The sequence below is a fragment of the Mirounga leonina genome, unplaced genomic scaffold (genome assembly GCF_011800145.1).
Source record: "Mirounga leonina isolate KUSES-001 unplaced genomic scaffold, KU_Mleo_1.0 Mir_173, whole genome shotgun sequence".
Lineage (NCBI taxonomy): Eukaryota > Metazoa > Chordata > Mammalia > Carnivora > Phocidae > Mirounga > Mirounga leonina.
This window is the reverse complement of record NW_023270447.1, coordinates 93,558,313-93,575,997: the sequence shown is the minus strand read 5'-3', so window position 1 is coordinate 93,575,997 and position 17,685 is coordinate 93,558,313. Positions and strand designations below refer to the sequence as shown.

The 17,685-nt window shown below is 54.3% G+C and overlaps 3 protein-coding genes across 12 annotated transcripts in view; 1 reads left to right on the top strand and 2 right to left on the bottom strand.

Moving 5' to 3' along the window:
* Positions 1–584: 584 nt before the first annotated feature.
* On the bottom strand, positions 585–4,939 carry MRPL20 (mitochondrial ribosomal protein L20). Its single transcript, XM_035020036.1, has 4 exons — positions 4,786–4,939; positions 4,584–4,694; positions 2,383–2,460; positions 585–978 (listed from the first exon to the last, which is right to left on the bottom strand). The coding sequence occupies exons 1-4, from the start codon at positions 4,870–4,872 to the stop codon at positions 805–807; spliced, it is 450 nt and encodes a 149-aa protein (XP_034875927.1). The 5' UTR covers positions 4,873–4,939; the 3' UTR covers positions 585–804.
* TMEM88B (transmembrane protein 88B) overlaps positions 4,103–17,685 on the top strand; it is a 16,256-nt gene continuing 2,673 nt past the window's right edge. Inside the window, exons 1-4 of one of the 10 annotated variants that reach the window (XM_035020032.1) lie at positions 4,103–4,171; positions 13,901–14,025; positions 15,270–15,317; positions 16,306–17,630. In XM_035020032.1, coding sequence (XP_034875923.1) covers positions 17,355–17,630 — 276 coding nt within the window. In that variant the 5' untranslated portion in view covers positions 4,103–4,171; positions 13,901–14,025; positions 15,270–15,317; positions 16,306–17,354. Of the gene's footprint in view, positions 4,234–4,971; positions 5,392–5,699; positions 5,734–13,368; positions 14,026–15,269; positions 15,318–16,305; positions 17,631–17,685 lie in introns of those variants that run through there. The other 9 variants (XM_035020029.1, XM_035020027.1, XM_035020028.1 and 6 more) reach the window with 9 other exon arrangements.
* ANKRD65 (ankyrin repeat domain 65) lies at positions 11,362–13,363 on the bottom strand. The gene is given in 4 exon segments (XM_035020024.1): positions 11,362–11,935; positions 12,390–12,679; positions 12,682–12,908; positions 13,039–13,363. Coding segments are annotated over 4 exon segments (1,218 nt in total). The 5' UTR covers positions 13,284–13,363; the 3' UTR covers positions 11,362–11,479.

Below are 17,685 nucleotides of genomic sequence, written 5' to 3'. Positions count from 1 at the left end.
GGCAGCAGGCAGAGATGGATGGACATAAGGGAGGTGCAGAGTTAGAGCTGCTGTGAGTGAGCATGTGGGGAAATTGTTCTTGGACTTGACTCTACACTTAATGAAGTAGAATATCTGGAGAAGGGATCCAAAACCCTTATGTTCAGGCCTCCCCACAGGTGATGTGATCGTCACCTGTGAGCACTCAGGTGAGACTGGAACCAGGAGAGCCACCCAGCTTGCTGCTCTTACTGGCCTGGGGAGTGAGGTAGAAAGCAGAGAAACTGGAAGTGGGGCACTCAGTGGCCAAAGAGCTGAGCAATGGAGTCCCTGCTGGAAGGTGAAGACCAGGGGAGGGCTAGAAGGATGGAAGACTAAGTCAAGCATAGGCAGGGCCAGAGTGGGGCTGGGGGGCTTTGGGTTCTGGACACGCTACCAGCACAGCCCTGAGCGGGGAGCCAAGGTCAGAGTTCACAGATATCGGGCTCAAACTCCCCCAGCTGTAGAAGATCATGCTCAGCTGACCCCTCACCCTTGCAGTTTCCCCCCACCTCTGACACGGCACCCAAGGCACGTGTGCTTATGCCAGAAACACAACTCAGAACGCTGAACGCCACACGAGCTTTATTTGTACAGTCCGTAAGATTTCTAGATCTGTCCCAGTGAGGGAAAGAGGAGCCTCTTAAACCTGTTACTAAAATTGTTGAACACACAGTGTTGACAAGTAATTCTTAGCCCCTATTTTAACTACTGTGATTATCGGGGGGGAAAAAAACCTTTCCTAAGACACTCAGCTGCAAAGGGCAGGCAGTGTTGGAATCCCCCTCAGTGATCCTGCACCACTCTGGAAAATATGCCTTCGGGCTCTTTCCCATCCCCCAGGGCAGCAGCAAATCCTTCCTGTCGCCTCCTTTTGGCCAAAGCAGCCAAAGATTTAAAAGTCTTTGGTTCATAGATGGCTAGATCCGCAAGTACTTTCCTGTTGAGCTCCACCTGGCACTGGGAAGAAAATCAGAGCCCGTGTCAGAATCAGAAATATGTTTCAGTGAAAAGCGGCAAGACTGAATGCAGCCGAGAACCCTATGGTTTGAGTTGGCGGGAAGCATCTCCTCTACTGAGCACACTCTGCATGGCTCCAGGGCAGTCTCTGCCCTTAGTCTCATGCCCTCACCTTTGGGGAGGTGGAAAGCATGTGGCGAATGTATCCAGGCAGGATGCTGGAGGATAAATGTGCACAAGGGGAAGGCATCCCTGCAAGAGGTGATGTCACATGAGCAAGGATGTTGGCATCCGGTCCTGGTGCCAGCCATGGAACTAACAACGTTGTTAGGGTCAACAATCGATCATCAATCACCCAGACAGAACTATGACTGCTGGCCTGGGGTAACCCTTTAAGTCAGCTTTGAAAAGAAAATCACAATTCCCCTTCTACAAACAATGAGATGCAGGTAGAGTAAGGAACAAAAGCAGGTGTTCTCAATTCCCACAAGGGAGCGAAACCAGATCATCTATCAAGTAAAACTTCATGTGACTTCCAAAAACTGACGAAAAGCAAAAAAAGGATGATCCCTGCGTGTTAACCACAACTATATAGGGGTGGTTCCCGCTCTACTACCTGGGCCTTGTGTGTCTTGGCCAAGGTTCGCTCTTCTGAGCCTCAGGCTCATCAGTAAAATGGCAATGTCATACATGAGGATACTTGCAAAGTACCAAAGACAGGATCTGGTACAAGCTAGAAGCACAACACCCACTCCCCTTTTTAAGAAAAAATTTGAGGGGTGCCTGGGTGGCTCAGTCGTTAAGCATCTGCCTTCGGCTCAGGTCATGATCCCAGGGTCCTGGGATCGAGCCCCGCATCGGGCTCCCTGCTCCGCGGGAAGCCTGCTTCTCCCTCTCCCACTACCCCTGCTTGTGTTCCCTCTCTCGCTGTGTCTCTCTCTGTCAAATAAATAAAATCTTAAAAAAAAAAAAAAAAATTTGAATGCACACAAAAGCAGAGGGATTAGCATAAACACTAGATTCAACAATTAACCAAGATTTTGTGACACATGCTTAATCTCTCCTGTCCAAGACAGTCCCCGTGCTCTTTGACTACGAGTTTCAACTTCATCTGCTACCTCATCAGAAATCTTTCAGTGCAAAACTTTGAAATTACACTTTAAAGTTAAAGGCAAGTTTTTTGCCCCTTTTCTCTTGATGGGGAAACACAAGGGCTCATGTCCTGGTATCAGTTGCCCTATTTCCAAGGCAAAGCAATTGTGATGGGTCCCTGAACCTACCAGAACTCTACCTTGAGAACTTGTCAGGGAGCCAACACTCTACTGCCCGTTGTACTGGACGACGTCAGTTGGATCACTTTCTATAGATTTCAACATCTCAACAGGACCACATCCTCAACCATACCTTAATTAAATTGACAATGAATGCTGGGTACTTCAGGCCGTGTTCCTGGGAGGCAGCTGTAATTCGATTAATCCAGAGCTGAAATAAGAAAACATCGAGATGCTTAAGAACTAGTTGTGCCTTATGTCCACACCTACCAGCAAAGGTTCTGAGTCAACTAAAAGTCAAACTAAACTCTTTTTGCACAAGTAAATAGAAAAATCAGTGATTTCTCTTCAGGCATGTTGGCCTACAGTACAGTCAATTAGCAAAAATTGATGCTCTTCATTCAAATGCCAGCTTCCTTCTAAATAAGTAGTTAAGGGGCGCCTGGGTGGCTCAGTCGTTAAGCGTCTGCCTTCGGCTCAGGTCATGATCCCAGGGTCCTGGGATCGAGCCCCGCATGGGGCTCCCTGCTCGGCGGGAAGCCTGCTTCTCCCTCTCCCACTACCCCTGCTTGTGTTCCTGCTCTCGCTGTCTCTCTCTGTCAAATAAATAAATAAAATCTTTAAAAAATAAATAAGTAGTTAAGTCACATGCTGTAAAGCATTAATTCAATACATATTTTTAGGCCCTGAGAATACAAAGGTAAGCAAAAGAGTCTGTGGCAGACACAGCTCAGTGCAGAAAGGATCCATGTGAATGAATTACAATAGCCACTGAGATCAGTGCTACCAGGTGGGGATGAAAAACTAGAGGGTGAAGCTTCACGGAGGTGGAGGTAAAATGGTCTTGAGGGAAGAGCAGGGCTGGAGGGGAGGGGAGGCATCAGGAGAACCTTCCTGGCAGGGAGTAGCAGGGTAAGTTCCAGGCACAGCAAAAGGTCTGAAAACTGTAGGGAAATCAAGGCTAGTGGTTAGATCCAGAATGATCTGTCAGAGTGATATGGAAGCTTCTGAATAGATTTGGTCTGTTAAACAAGGGGGTGGATTATAGGGCTCAGTTGGTAGAGCATGCAACTCTCCACCTCAAGGTGGTGCGTTCAAACCCCACACTGAGTGTAGAGGTTACTTAAAAAATAAAATCCTAAAAATAAGGGTTTGGATTCTTAAGCCATTCTTTACTCAAGACAGTACTCAAGTGTATTTTCTTCCTTCAGTGGTTCTAAACTTTGAATATGCATGAGAATTGTGTAGAGGTTTGTCATAACATTTCTAGCCGCCCCCTGCCCAGAGTTTCTGATTGAGTAGGTGTGGTGGGGCCTGAGAATCTGCACTGCTAGCAAGTTCTTAGGTGAGGCGGAAGCTGCACAGGGACTCCAGCCCCACCTCGAGATACTCTGCTCCCAGTAGCAGCAACGTGTGTGCTACCAGACGCTGCTCACGGGTCTTCCCATACCCATGCGGACTGGCCTGATCCCTGCAGGGTCATAGGAAGCAGCGCCACCTCCAGCTTTCTGCGTAAATGAAACGCGTAAAGAACAGGGCTGGGATGCGGAGGTCACTCCTGCCCACGAGACCGTCGTGCACAGGGCTGGTTTGTCATGCGGTGACCCTGATCGACAGTTAATGAAGCATTTCTGACTTTAAAGGGTCAGAGTTCTCCCCTCTTCCTTATTCGTTCAGCCAATATTTACAAAGTGTTACCGATGTAGGCCGGAGGTTACAGCCTTCAACAGAGCGGAGATCCCTCCTAAAACTGACATGGGGGGCGGGGAGCAGTAACCAACCAACCAAGCCAAGCACGTGGTATGTTGGTCGCTAAGGGCACGAGAAGGGAGATCCGCTGCAGGACAGTGAGGCGCGACCCGAGAACGCAGAGGAAACCGCAAGCGCTAGGAGCGAGAGGAGGCAGGCTTGGCTTCTTCCAGGTGCAGATCGGAGCCGAGAGCGGCCATGCAGCCGGTGGGCGAGGGGGGTGGCCAGAGACCAGGTAACCGAGTCGGGCCCAGGTCGGCCCTCGTTAAGGGTGTGAAGGGGCGCCACCACAGGGCTTCAAGCAGGAGAGAGGCGCGCGGCAGAGGGCAGGGCGGCGGAAGCGGGGGCACTGGCGAGGCGGCTTCACGCCGGCCCAGGAGGGATCCGTCTTGGAGCAGGCGGACTCTGCCGGGGCTTCGCGTGTGGCGTGTGAGAGAGAATCACGAGAACCGAGGGTGGTACGGAGAACGGGGAGGCCATCCCCGAGTTGGGCAGAGGGTCCGGACCAAGCGGCCCCCCGGGGCCCAGGGGAAGGGGCGGGTGGGAGTGGCCGGCCGAGCCCGGCCTCCCCGGGGCCGCGCTTACTGTCCTCAGGTTCCTCTTCTTCAGCCTTCGCGCTTTTGTGCATTTCACAAGCGCTCTGGTCACAGCTCTCACCGCCAGCTTGTGGCACCGATTCTTCCTTCCCCGGAAGTGCTGGGTCAAGAAACGGAAGGGAGGGTTGTCAGCGCGGCCCGCAGGCTCCACGGCCCGCCTGCGCGCTCCGCGCCGGGAGGAGACGGCTCACCCGCGCGTGCTGCAGCACCTCCTGGACCCGCCAGTAGCGGTCAGTGAGGCGGCTCCGCAGCCAGAGCTGCGCGGTGAGGAAGACCATGGCGCCCGCCGGCCGGCCTCTCCGCTCCGCCGCGCACGCGCCGCGCCGCGCCGCCTGCAGCGGAAGCGGTGGCGGCGCCCGAGCGCTTCCGGGTCAGCGGCCCGGCGAGGACTTCCGGGGCGAGGGGAGTCTCGTGGCGCGGTCCCTTGCGCGGCTGGTCCGAGGCGGCGGGGCTCGGGCGGGCTGCTGCGGAGCGCCGTGTCCGGCGGCTGGCTGCACCTGCGGGGGTGGGGCTCGCAGTCTGGAGAGCGTAGCGGGTCAGGCGCCGTAGGTACGGCGGAGGAAGGAAACACCAGCGGTTCCGTTCGTCCGAGATGCCCAGGGTACGCCGGCCCGCAGAGGGCAGCGGGCGGGAGGGCTGCCAGCGGGCACGGGTGTGATGGAGGTTCTGCAACAGGACACTGCTGAGGGCTGCCTAACGTTGTGAAGATGCTAAACACCATCGAACTGTACGCTTTGAAATGGCCAGAACGGGTACTCGCTTCGGCAGCAGTTACACAAAATGGAAATGATCGAATGGTAAATTTTATGTGTTTTACCACCTTATCGCTATATTACCATGATAACGAAGTGGGGGGCAGAATGGGAGAGTGCACTTTCTTTGTCACTTTTTAAATTACAGAAAAGTTGCAAGACTACTTCATGGAACTCCCCAGTGCACTTTACCCAATAGCACCAATTGTTTACATTTTTTAAAAAGATTTTATTTCTGTATTTGACAGAGCACAAGCTGGGGGAGCTGCAGGCAGAGGGAGAAGCAGGCTCCCCACCAAGCGGGGAGCCCGATGTGGGACTCCATCCCAGGACCCTGAGATCATGACCTGAGCTGAAGGCAGATGCTTAACCGACTGAGCCACCCAGGTGCCCTTTACATTTTTTAAATTATTCTTCCTGTAAATGTTTATAAACTCAATAGTAGGGTTTTGGGTGTTTTTGTTTTTGTTTTCTGGACTATCTGCAAGGAGTTTGCAGATATTTAAATACTTAACTATATATTTCCTAAGAACAAGGACATGCTCATGCAAACCATAGTTAAACTATCAAAATTGGGAAGCTTAACATTAATGCTGTTATCTGACCTACAGTCTATATTCCAACTTTGTTAAATGTTCTTCCTTTTTTCTTTTTTTTTTTTTTAATGGGCTCCACACAGGGGCCACACACTCAGGTCACCTGGGTGGCGCAGTCAGTTAAGTGTCCAACTCTTTTTTTTTTTTTTTAAGATTTTATTTATTTATTTGACAGAGAGCGAGAGCAGGAACACAAGCAGGGGGAGTGGGAGGGGGAGAAGCAGGCTTCCCGCCGAGCAGGGAGCCCAATGTGGGACTCGATCCCAGGACCCTGGGATCATGACCCGAGCCGGAGGCAGACACTTAACGACTGAGCCACCCAGGCGCCCAAGTGTCCAACTCTTGGTTTGGGCTCAGGTCCTGAACTTGGTGTTGTGAGATCCAGCCTTCTGTGGGGCTCCGCGCTCAGTGTGCAGTCCACTTGAGGATTCTCTCTCCCTCTCCCTCTGCTCCTCCGCTTATGGGCTCTCTCTCTCTCTAAAATAAATAAATAGGGGCGCCTGGGTGGCTCAGTCGGTTAAGCTCAGATCATGATCTTTGGGTCCTGAGATTAAGCCCGTGTTGGGCTCCCTGCTCAGCAGGGAGTCTGCTTATCCCTTTCCTTCTGCCCCTTCCCCCCCACCCCGCTCATGCTCTCTCTCAATCTCACTCACCCTTTCCCAAGTAAATAAAATCTAAAAGATAAATAAATAATAAAATATAAATAAAAGAATCACACACTCCACGGATTGAGCTAGCCAGGCACCCCTGTTGAATGTATTTTATTGCTCTTTTCCCTGTCCAGGATCATGCACTGCATTTAGTTCTGTCTAATTTTTAGTTTAATCCTCAACTTTTCTTTATCTTTCTTGACTCTGGATTTCTTGAAGAGCACAGGTTGTTTTGTAGGATGTCTGAATTTGAGTTTGTCTGATGTTTCCTCATTATTGGAATCAGTTATACATTTTCGGCAGAATACTACAGAAATTATATTGTGTCTTTGTCAGTGCATGCTATCACGATGGCAGCTTATTCCAACATGGGTGCTGTCAGCTTTGACCACTTGGTTAAGGTTTTCTTTACCAGGTTTCTCCACCGTTTTTATGCTTGTAAGTAATAAGTAGCTTGTAAAGAAATACCTTGTAACTCATTACAGGGGTTTCTGTAAGTAGACCCTGAGATAGAGGTAGGAGTACAGAGGTGTTTTCCAGAGGGAGGAAGCAGTGATGTCCGGGTGGTTCAGTAGGTTTAGCCTCTGCCTTTGACTCTGGTTATGATCTCAGGGTCCTGGGATTGAGCTCTGTGTCAGGCTCCCTGCAGGGAGCCTGCTTCTCCCTCTCCCTCTGCCATTCCCCCTGCTTGTGCTCTCTCTCTCTCTGTCAAATAAATAAATAAAATCTTTAAAAAAAAAAAAAAGGGAAGAAGTGGGATCAGACAGGGAGGGCCTCAGATAGGATGCAGATCAGACAACATGTCAGCTCACCCGGTACTTCTGAGCAAAGATTGCTATTAGAGATGCCTTGTGTTGGGCAGAAATGGGAGACCCCAGTAGCTTTGCCGTGCTCAGCCTGTGTCTGGAGCCACCAGGAGAAGCATACCATCCGGTGAGAGATTCCGCAGTGGACTTGAACCTGAATGGCGAGTGCAGTCTGGAATAGGTACCTAAGCAGCACCCCTCTATGGCCACGCACTTTGAGACAACATAAATATCCTGTTTCTCATCAAATTTGCATTCATTCATTGTTGATTTTCTAACCCCATCATTCTTCCCATACTTATTGGCATTCTACTTAAAGAAGAGCTTTCTCTTTTGGAGGGTACAATTTTAAATAGTGTTAGAGCATGCTCTGAGGGTGGTGTTGAGTGAAGAAGGAAGTGACTGAGGCAGGCAGATATCTGTGGGAATAGGCAGAGGAGTCAGCAAGTGCAAAGGACTAGAGGCAGGAGGACACCTGGTATGGTCAAGAATAGCAGGAAGGCCAGTGTAGGGGCGCCTGGGTGGCTCAGTCGTTAAGCGTCTGCCTTCGGCTCGGGTCACGGTCCCGGGGTCCTGGGATCGAGCCCCGCATCGAGCTCCCTGCTCCGCGGGAAGCCTGCTTCTCCCTCTCCCACTCCCCCTGCTTGTGTTCCCTCTCTCACTGTCTCTCTCTGGCAAATACATAAATAAAACCTTTAAAAAAAAAAAGAAAAGAAAGGCCAGTGTGGTGGGAGTGAGGCAAATGAGAGTCCCATGGGCCCCTGAACCTCAGTACGCAAGTCAGAGGCCAGAGATGGAAACTGGTGAGGACTTTGATGTTCTGGTCACCATGCTGCATTTAGGCTTCCTCACAGCACGGTGGCTGCAAGGAAGCGATTCCGTACGTAGTGGCTGAAGGGCAAGGTGACGTGGATGCCTTATCGAGCCTCCTTGGCTCACCCTGGAGAGCCGCACAGCGTCATTTCAGCAGCCCAAATAGTCACAAAAGTTCAGTCCATGTCAAGAGGCAGAAACATGGACTCTAGTTCTAGATGAGAGTGTTCACATTAAAAATTAAACTGCCAGGGGCGCCTGGGCTCAGTCGGTTAAGTGTCTGTCTTCAGCTCAGGTCATGATCCTAGGGTCCTGGGATCGAGCCCCGTGTCGTTCTCCCTGCTCAGTGGGGAGCCTGCTTCTCCCTCTTCCTCTGCCTGCCGCTCCCCCTATGCTTGTGCTCTCTGTGTCAAATAAGTAAATAAAATCTTAAAAAAAAAAAAAAAAAACCTGCTCATTGTTTTACCAGCAAAAAATAGGTTTATTTGAAAAAGGAAGAGAATTGCAATCCAGGACAAGCAAGCTACTGCAATACCAGGAGAACAACTAAAGGAGGATCTTTTATAAAGGAAAACAGAATTGGGAGGGGCAGTTGCAAACAAAAAGTTCACTGGAGTAAACTGAGAGTTTGAAATACAGTGACTTCTCATTGGCTAAATTGTGGCAAAAAGATTTTTATTTATTTATTTGAGAGAGAGAGAGAGACATCACAGACAGGGGTTTGGGGTAGAGGGAAAGGTAGGCTCCCTGCAGGATTCAATCCCAGGACCCTGGCATCATGAACTGAGCCAAAGGCAGATGCTTAACCAGCTGAGCCACCCAGGCACCCCCCCCCCCCCCCCCCCCCCAAGCTGTGGCTGTCTCTCATTGGCTAAGTTGTGACAGTCTCTCATTGGCTAAGTTGTGACTGTCTCTCATTGGCTAAGTTGTGGCTGTCTCTCATTGGCTAAGTTGTGGCTGTCTCATTGGCTAAGTTCTGACAGTCTCTCATTGGCTAAGTTGTGACAGTCTCTCATTGGCTAAGTTGTGGCTGTCTCTCATTGGCTAAGTTGTGACAGTCTCTCATTGGCTAAGTTGTGGCTGTTTCTTAGGCTGAACTGTTGCTGGGCAGATGAGGAAAGCTTTTCTTCCTCCTGCTGGGGTAGTGAAGTAACATCCACCTGCAGAGTCCCTCTCTTCTTGTTGGGTCAGCAGTTGATGAGGAGTGGTAGGGCCTGAGAGCGCCCCCCACCCCCCACCCCCGCCCCAAACCTCCCAACTACATTTTAGTGAGGCTGTTGCTAATTTTCACAGGAGGACATGGAGATCACATTGTAGAAAGAGCATGTGAGCTGGGTGAGGTCCCTGGGGCATCTGAACAATACAATATCCCACATTTGGTTTTCGCTTTCATTAAATGAGGAGTCATTGGGGGCATTTTGAGCAGGAGAGTAGCATCATCCAACTTATTAAATAAGCTTATAGCTGCTGTTTTGGGAAGACTGCAGAGAGGCAAGGGCTCAAGCAGGGAGACCAGTTAGGGTGGAAGCTGGCTTGGCTGTGGCAACATTACATTCCAGGCAAAGCTGACAGTGGCTTGGACCATGGTAGACCCAGTGGAGGAGGTGAGAAGCAGCTGGGTGCTGGGTATGCTCTGTGCTGGCCAGCTGGTGTAGGGCCATCCGGCACCTTTGAAGACCATTCTCACTGAGGATGTCACTGCAGCCCTCACCTTTCCCCCCGTCTCATCCCGTGTGTCTGCTCTCCCCATGGAATAAAAGGTCTAACACCCACCCCCCCAACCCAGGTCTGGGTCTCACTAGGAGTCACTGTTATCCCCGCTCTCTGACCTCCCACGTCCAACTGTCAGCAAGTCCGAAGGGCTCTGCCCTCAGAGTCAGCCCGATTCTGCTTACCCCAACCCCTGCTGCTAAGGTGCCACCATCTCCCTGGTTTCCCTGGACCTCCCTTCCCCAGGTGCCATCTGCTGTGTATTTGGCAGATTCCTGAGCAGATCAGACCATGTCACAGTCACACAAAGGCTTCCTCAAGGCTTCCTGTTACCCTGGATGTAAATCCAAGCATTTCCATGGCCCGTGGGCTGAGGAGCTAATTTGGCACAACTCGCACTTTCGAAAAACGAAATTTGTCTCATAAAGCCATTCTCTGAGAAAAACTACAGTTTTAAATTGAATAATGGTGATGATTTTCTATGAGGATCCAGAGGTGGGTCATCAGAAACAGCTGTTCCTCTGTTTCAGTTGTGCCACAGGAGTTTTAATTTATGGAGCTGGCTGAGTGATGACAGGGACAGGCTGACATCATTGAAAGGACATGTCTTACCACCTGCATTTCCTGAGAGGAGAGGACATGCCATGCCTTACAGAGCCCCAGAGAGAGGCACCAGTGTTCTCTGGAGGCAGAAGCAGGAAGGAGTGGAAAGCTCGGGCCAGAGCCTTTACTGGGGTTCCCACAGGAAAGACAAGGCAGGGCAAGGGAAACAGTTTAGGACTGGCTTATCTGAGAATCCCAGTGGTCCTCGGTGCATAGGGCCTGTCCCTAGTTGTCTGGTACCTGACCCTAGATAGTTCAGGACAGGGGGAATATCAACTGGGTGTGTGAGAGATAAGACAGCAGTTCTGAGGGCACCGGGGTGGCTCAGATGGTTAAGCGTCTGCCTTCGGCTCAGGTCATGATCCCAGGGTCCTGGGATCGAGTCCTGCATCGGGCTCCCTGCTCTGCGGGGAGCCTGCTTCTCCCTCTCCTCCCCACTTGTGCTCTCTATCTCACTATCTCTGTCTCTCTCTCAAATAAATAAAATCTAAAAAAAATTAAAAAAAAAACAAGACAACAGTTCTGCGAGTGGGCCCTGGATCACAGGGGAGATGTAAACAACTGTGGCCATTAGTTTGGCCCTGTGATAAATGGATGCTAACAGACAAATCCTGGATATAACAAAACACAGAAAGAACATCCCCATGTACAGCGAGAGCAGCTGAGGGTGACAACCCCACAGTGGACACAAGGGAGACTGTCAGGTTTTAGTCAAATCTATTGCCACGACCTAGTCTCTCTGCTAAAGAGTGTGGAGAAGGCTAGAGCTGCAGGGGTGATGTGCCCCAAGGGGGCAGTGGGGCAGTCCCAGGTCCATTACTGGAGCTCAAGCCACTGCCCCCTTTTCTTCTGGGAACCTCTCAGCTGCCCTCCCCTCAGGCAGGCAGCCTCAGTCCAGAATAGAGGAGCCTGGCACACTCTGAAGGCTGTGGAAGCCCAAAGACTTCTGTCCAGCTCAGGGCCTCTGGGGCTCTGTGCCCCTCCCACTCCTGCTCTCGGCAAAGGGTGGGCAGTACCTGGGGCAGACCCCCTCGGACACCAGGTCCTGGACCGCTTCACCCCATTGTGTCCTCAGGGTGAGGCTAGCCCCTCGGCTCAGCAAAAGCTCTGCGGTGGGGCCATGGCCATGCTCCGTGGCAAGGTGTAGGGGGGTCTTGTGGAGCCATCCAGCAGCATTGACCTGCGCTCCCCTGTCTAGGAGGTGGCTGGCGACCTCTGCGTGGCCTCCCCGAGCAGCATGGTGTAGGGGTGTGAGGCCCAATGAGTCTCGAGCATCCACCTCTGCTCCCCAGGCTGCTAGCCGCTGGACAGCAGGTAGATGTCCCCCAGCAGCAGCCCTGTGGAGTGCAGAGCGACTGTGCCTGTCCTTGAGGCTGGGGTCTGCCCCATGGTCAAGCAGCACCTCCATGTCCTAGGAGAGGAGGGAGGGAGAGGACAGAGGCTGGCCTCCCCCACCCAACAGCCTCTTTCTCAGTGCTGCTTCCCTGTTGGGTAAAAATGAGCCCGCACCTCTGCCACCCAGGGGGGCGACTCCACTCCAAGACAACCACTTGTCCTAAACATTCTCAGATAAAATCCAAGACTAAGCAGTCCTCGGCCTCCCTTCCCACGCCTAGGGGCTCGCTGGGCTCAAGGACAGCCCTGGTGCTCGCTGTGTATTTGTTGCTGCCCGTCACCAGGATAAAGTACGAATGCCCGGCCAGGCATCCTCACCGGCCTTCCAAGAGAGGTTACAAACGGGAGAAACGGTCAAGGGGCCCCTGGCAGCCAGGCCCTCCCAGCCACCCTCCCACCCTCCAGTTTCCCTCCACCCGTCCAAGGGGCCCACCTGTCCGCTCCCTCCCCGCGGCCAGGCCGGGACGTACCTGCCTGCGGCCCAGGCTCGCCGCTATGCCGAGCGCCGTGGTCCCCATGCTGTCCCGGGCGTCCACGCGCGCCCCGCGAGCTAGGAGGAGGCGTAGCGCCGCCGTGCGCCCGGCCGCGGCTGCCACCATCAGGGCGCCGTCCAGGCCCGCACCATCCGCCGCCAGCAGCTCCAGCACCGGCAGCTGGCCGCCCGCGGCCGCCCAGTGTGCCGCCGTCCAGCCGCGCGCATCCGCCGCCGTGGGACCTGGTCCCGGCGCGCCCAACAGGCGCCCGGCCAGCAGCGTGCGGCCCAGTGCAGCGGCGTGAGGCCGGCCCCCGAGCGCGCCGCCGCTGGGGCCCCATGCTGCAGAAGGAGCTCGGCCACCCGCGAGTGTCCGTGCCAGGCGGCCTCGTGGAGTGGCGTGCGCCCCGCTCGGTCGGCAGCTCCCACCGCGGCCCCGCGCTGCAGCAGGAGTCGCACCAGCGGCACATGGCCGAGCAGCACGGCCAGGTGGAGGGGTGTCCTGCCCGTGTGGTCCCTGTGGGCAGCGAGGGTGGCATGGACTAGGGCAGGAGCGCCAGTAGAGGGGCCCTTGCTGCCCTGCCCAGAGAAAGGACCCCTGCCAGCTCCGCCCTGGTGAAGACTCTTGGTCCAGCCCTGGGGCTCACCTCTCCTCCACACTGGCCCCTTGACGCAGTAGCTTTGTTGCCAGGCCCAGGTGACCCCTCCACACAGCTTGCAGCAGGAGCCCCCAGGCTTGCGGGGCACTGGGGCCCTCTGTCCTGGCTTCCAGGGCCTCCTCTGAGCCCAGCTCCACCCACCGAAGTTCCTGCTCAGCCCCTGCCTCTGTCATGTCTTGCTCCCCTGGCTGGGAGCTCTCGGAGTCCATCTGGGGAGAACAGGAATCCCTCATGGATACTGGAGGCCCCTGGCCATCCCCAGCCCATGTGTCCCCAGCCAATATGAACTGCCCCCCCCACCACCACCATCTCCTCAGGGGACCCGACTACCACTGAGCCTTCTGGAGGGTTTAACTCCTAGTTACCCCAAGGGGGAGTCCACCCTGGGGCTCTGTCCTCCAGTTGGGGGTCCTCTCCACGTGGTTCCCGGGCAAGCCACAGCCTGGTAGCCCTCTCATGGAGGCCTTCTGAAAGTGTGGAGGTGGGGTGGGGCTGTCTGCTTCCAGAGGGCTAGAAGGCTGGGACTGCAGCCGTGGGGTAGGGAAAGCAGTGCAGCCTCCTGGGCCAGGCACTGTTTACCCAGCAACTTAAAGGGACACCCTGTGGGCTGGCAACAGCCCCTGCCCCAGCACCTTTCCTCCCCTGCCAACTGCCAGGGCTCCTGGCTTGGCCTCCCTCCTGGGAGACAAAGGCCCCGCAGGCAGAAACAGGCCCACAGCCTTTGACGTGCCATGACTTGCCCCCGAGAGGCACACACGTGCCTTCCCCTGGGTCCCTCCCTCAGGCCCTGCTCCTCACCCCCACTCCTGTCCCTGCTGGGGCTGGAGCTTGGCTTCTCTCCTGATTCCAGGCTGGGGAGATGAACAGGGTAAATGGGACCCCTCCCCCACAAGCAGATGCCACGCCAGGACAGAAGATTTACCATGGATGCCAGGCAACCTGGGTGACCCTATGGAGAGTAGGAAGCCCCTTGGGGTAGGTTGAGGCAACTCAGCAGAGGCTGTGAAAGGGGCAGAGCCCTGCCTGAACACTGGAAGGAGGGAGTCAGGCAAAGAGAGGAGAGCCAAGTCTAGAGGAAGGGAAGTGGTACTTCAGAAGGGGACCTGAGGGCGCCTGGGTGGCTCAGTTGGTTAAGCGACTGCCTTCGGCTCAGGTCATGATCCTGGAGTCCCGGGATCAAGTCCCGCGTCGGGCTCCCTGCTCGGCGGGGAGTCTGCTTTGCCCTCTGACCCTCCCCCCTCTCATGTGCTCTTCTCATTCTCTCTCTCTCAAATAAATAAATAAAATCTTTAAAAAAAAAAAAAAAAAGAAGGGGGCCTGAGTAAGGCCTCCAGGATTGGTCACCTGGATTCTGGGGCCCTGACCCTGAGGGTACCTTACCATCCCCAGTCCCTGGGTAAGGCCACCTGTCCAGAACCCAGATAGGAGAAGGGGGTATAGCCATCCCCTGCAGCCTGCCTCTGTCCAGCTGCCTCTTGTCACTGTCCGCTGGGAGGCAACATGGCTTTGGGTGGTCATGCCTTTCCCAGCCCCCTCAGCCCCCCATCCCCGCACACACATTCGCAGGGATGAGGTGTCCTGAAGGCCCTGCCCTGTCACACAACACACACACACACACCCGCTCTAGAGGGGCAGGTGAACCTTGACCTTTCCCCCACCTCCCTAGAGAGCAGCCTTTCCAGGTGCCAGATCCAGAGGGTGGGTCTCTGGCAAGGGGCTGAGTGGCCCCATCTCACCCCTAAGCCACATGGACTCTATCCATGAGCCTCAGTCACTCTGTTCAAATGTCACCTCCCCGGGGTGCCTGGGTGGCTCAGTCATTAAGCGTCTGCCTTCCGCTCAGGTCATGATCCCAGGATCCTGAGATGGAGCCCCGCATCGGGCTCCCTGCTCAGCGGAGAGCCTGCTTCTCCCTCTGCTGCTCACCCTGCTTGTGCGCTGTCTCTTTGTGTCAAATATAATTAATTAATTAAAATTAAATGAAGGTTTTTACTTATTTGTCAGAGAGCGGGAGCACAAGCAGGGAGAGCGGCAGGCAGGGGGAGAAGCAGGGGGGAGGCTCCCTGCTCCCCACCCCCCCGCCGAGCAGGGAGCCCAACACGGGACTCGATTCCAGAATCCTGGGATCACCTGATCCAAAGGCAGACGCCCAACCGACTGAGCCACCCAGGCGTCCCAAGTATCTACTCTATTTTTAAATGCTTGCCTTCCTCTTCTAGAATGAAAGCTCCATGAGGACACACCACACAGGCTGACAGATTCAGCGGGTAAGGAAGCAACATGATCTGGGTGGATGAGCACAATTTACGACCTAAGTAGCCAGCAAAAGCAAGAGAGCAAAGCTGTCCGTTCCCTGACTCCCTTGAGAACGGCAGGGGTGGGGGTGGGGGGACAGAGGGGCTGTTGCTGCGACTTCCATGCTTCACTGCGCCCTGGGAGGCCCAAGGGAAACTCTCCTAGCTCCTGAGAGCCAGGGAAGCCTAGAAACCGCCTTCCTGGAGGCAGAAGTCCGTGAGAGCCAGCTGCGTGGCCGTTCTCCCCCTTCTGCCACAGCCTGGAGTGTGGCAGCTCACTCAGCTATGGAACCATGCAGGCCTGTCAGGGCACCCACACAGAGCAGAGGCCCACACTGGCCCCCTTTACCATTGAGTCCACAGAGACCGGAGCAGTCCTGGCACACTGAGGGAGCTCAGCGAGTGTTGACTGCATGAGCAAATGAATGCAAGAGGGACCTGAGCAGGGCGCCTGGGTGGCTCAGTCGGTTGAGCGACTGCCTTCAGCTCAGGTCATGATCCCAGGGTCCTGGGATCGAGCCCCGCGTCGGGCTCCCTGCTCGGCGGGAAGCCTGCTTCTCCCTCTCCCACTCCCCCTGCTTGTGTTCCCTCTCTCGCTGTGTCTCTCTCTGTCAAATAAATAAATAAATAATCTTAAAAAAAAAAAAAAAAAAAGAGGGACCTGAGCAGAGACTGGAGCTTAGGAGATTAGACCGGCACCCTCTCCACCTGAACTGTGCATCTGAACATTATCATTTGCACCTGGCCACCTGTCCAGGTGCAAATGATAGGTCCGTATCATTTTCTGCCCTAAGTTCATTATCTGAGTAAATCAGCAGCTACTATGAGACCTGGATACGTGTGTGCCGGTGAAAATTAAATCGTGTATGTGTGTCGGGCAACAGGGCTTGGCATGTGCTGCAGGGAGCCTCAGCTCACGTCCTCACAGGGACCTGACTTAGGCTTGCGTTCCTTAAACCAGCTGTGCACGATCGCTGCCATCCCCCATTCGGATGTGTCTGAAGGGAATTTACGCGCTGGAAAATGTTAGAAGAAAAGGTGGACGTGATAAAGCCAATGGTGGGAGAAGGTGTGAAAGGGAGACGTTCGTATCTGATGCCGCACAGCTTGTTCATTTAGCTCACAGGCAACCTACTCCAAGTGTCAGCTAGTTATGTAAGTGGTGTTTAAAGTGCCAAGTGCTTCTCTCTGTCAAATAAATAAAATCTTTAAAAAAAATAAATAAGATGCCAAGTGCTATGCAAGAAAAACCTAACATCTGATAGGAGTTAAGAGCATTTCAGTAATATTTGGGGAAATTAGTTGGGGTTTACGGAAGATCGGGGAATGCTTTCTCCCCGGTTGAAATAACAGAGTGCATGCTCCCACTGTTTTCAGGATGGATGAGACTCCAACACAAAGGATGCTTGTCATCGTAGCTGCTATTATTGAGCACCTAGTGTGTGCTGAGTCCTGCAGTAAACACTTCACATGCATTGCCCACATGCCCTCTCAACAGCCCTACAGTCCAGGCACCCAGTGTTTTCCCTGTTTTACTGAGACTCAGAAAGGCCGGGTTTGGGGATGAGAGCACCAGCAGGGACTAAGGCGGGGAAGTGTGGTGAGTGGCCATCTCAACACGGCAGCAACTGTCAAGACCTATGAAATGAAGTCGTTGTGTGGGGGAGCGGGAAGCGGGGCAGAGGGCGGGACCAGGAGGGAGGAGGGCCCCAGTGCCAGGACAGCTGTGCAAGCCCTGACCAGAACACACAGGAGCTGGATGGGGAGACTGACCAGGGCTGGAGCTGCAGTCGCCTGGCAGAGAGAGGCCCAGCCTGGCAACAGGGGAAACTGAGGCAGCGGTGTGGCCCTGGAGACCGAGGGTCAGAGCTGGACCTACTGGGGCCAGGGTGCTGTCCTCCGTCTGGATCCACAATGGTTGCTGGGATCTGGGTGGGAGTCTGACCTGGGGACCTAGGTCCTGCCGTCTGACTACCTCTGGGAACCCACCGGGCCTGTTGCCCGGAGAACATGAGTGAACAGGAGAAGGAGACGGAGGAGGATGAGGGAGGGGGCGCTTCTGACACAGCACCCATGCTGCCAGGAAGACTTCCTGACTGCCAGGCCTCAGCCCTGATGTCCCCAGGGTGGGTAGGCCTGGCTGTCCAAGGCTTCGGGACCCTGTTGCTGCCTGGCCAGGCCCTGGCGGGGCTCCTGCTGCACCTGCTGTTGCCCGCCGCCGTGTTCCTGATGGTGCTGCTGCCGGCGGCGGCCGTCGTGTACCTGGGATTCCTGTGCCACTCAAGGGTGAGCTAAACCCGGGGGGGGGGGGGGGGGGGGGGGGGGGGGGGGGGGGGGGGGG

What these genes read in the sequence shown, in the direction of transcription:
- MRPL20 (XM_035020036.1), bottom strand. Translation starts at nt 4,872, where the DNA reads ATGGTCTTCCTCACCGCGCAGCTCTGGCTGCGGAGCCGCCTCACTGAC. An exon ending in AGGTGCTGCAGCACGCGCGG is followed by an intron (nt 4,695 to 4,785) that starts GTGAGCCGTCTC and finishes TTCTTGACCCAG; the next exon opens with CACTTCCGGGGAAGGAAGAA. An exon ending in AGAAGAGGAACCTGAGGACA is followed by an intron (nt 2,461 to 4,583) that starts GTAAGCGCGGCC and finishes TTCTTATTTCAG; the next exon opens with CTCTGGATTAATCGAATTAC.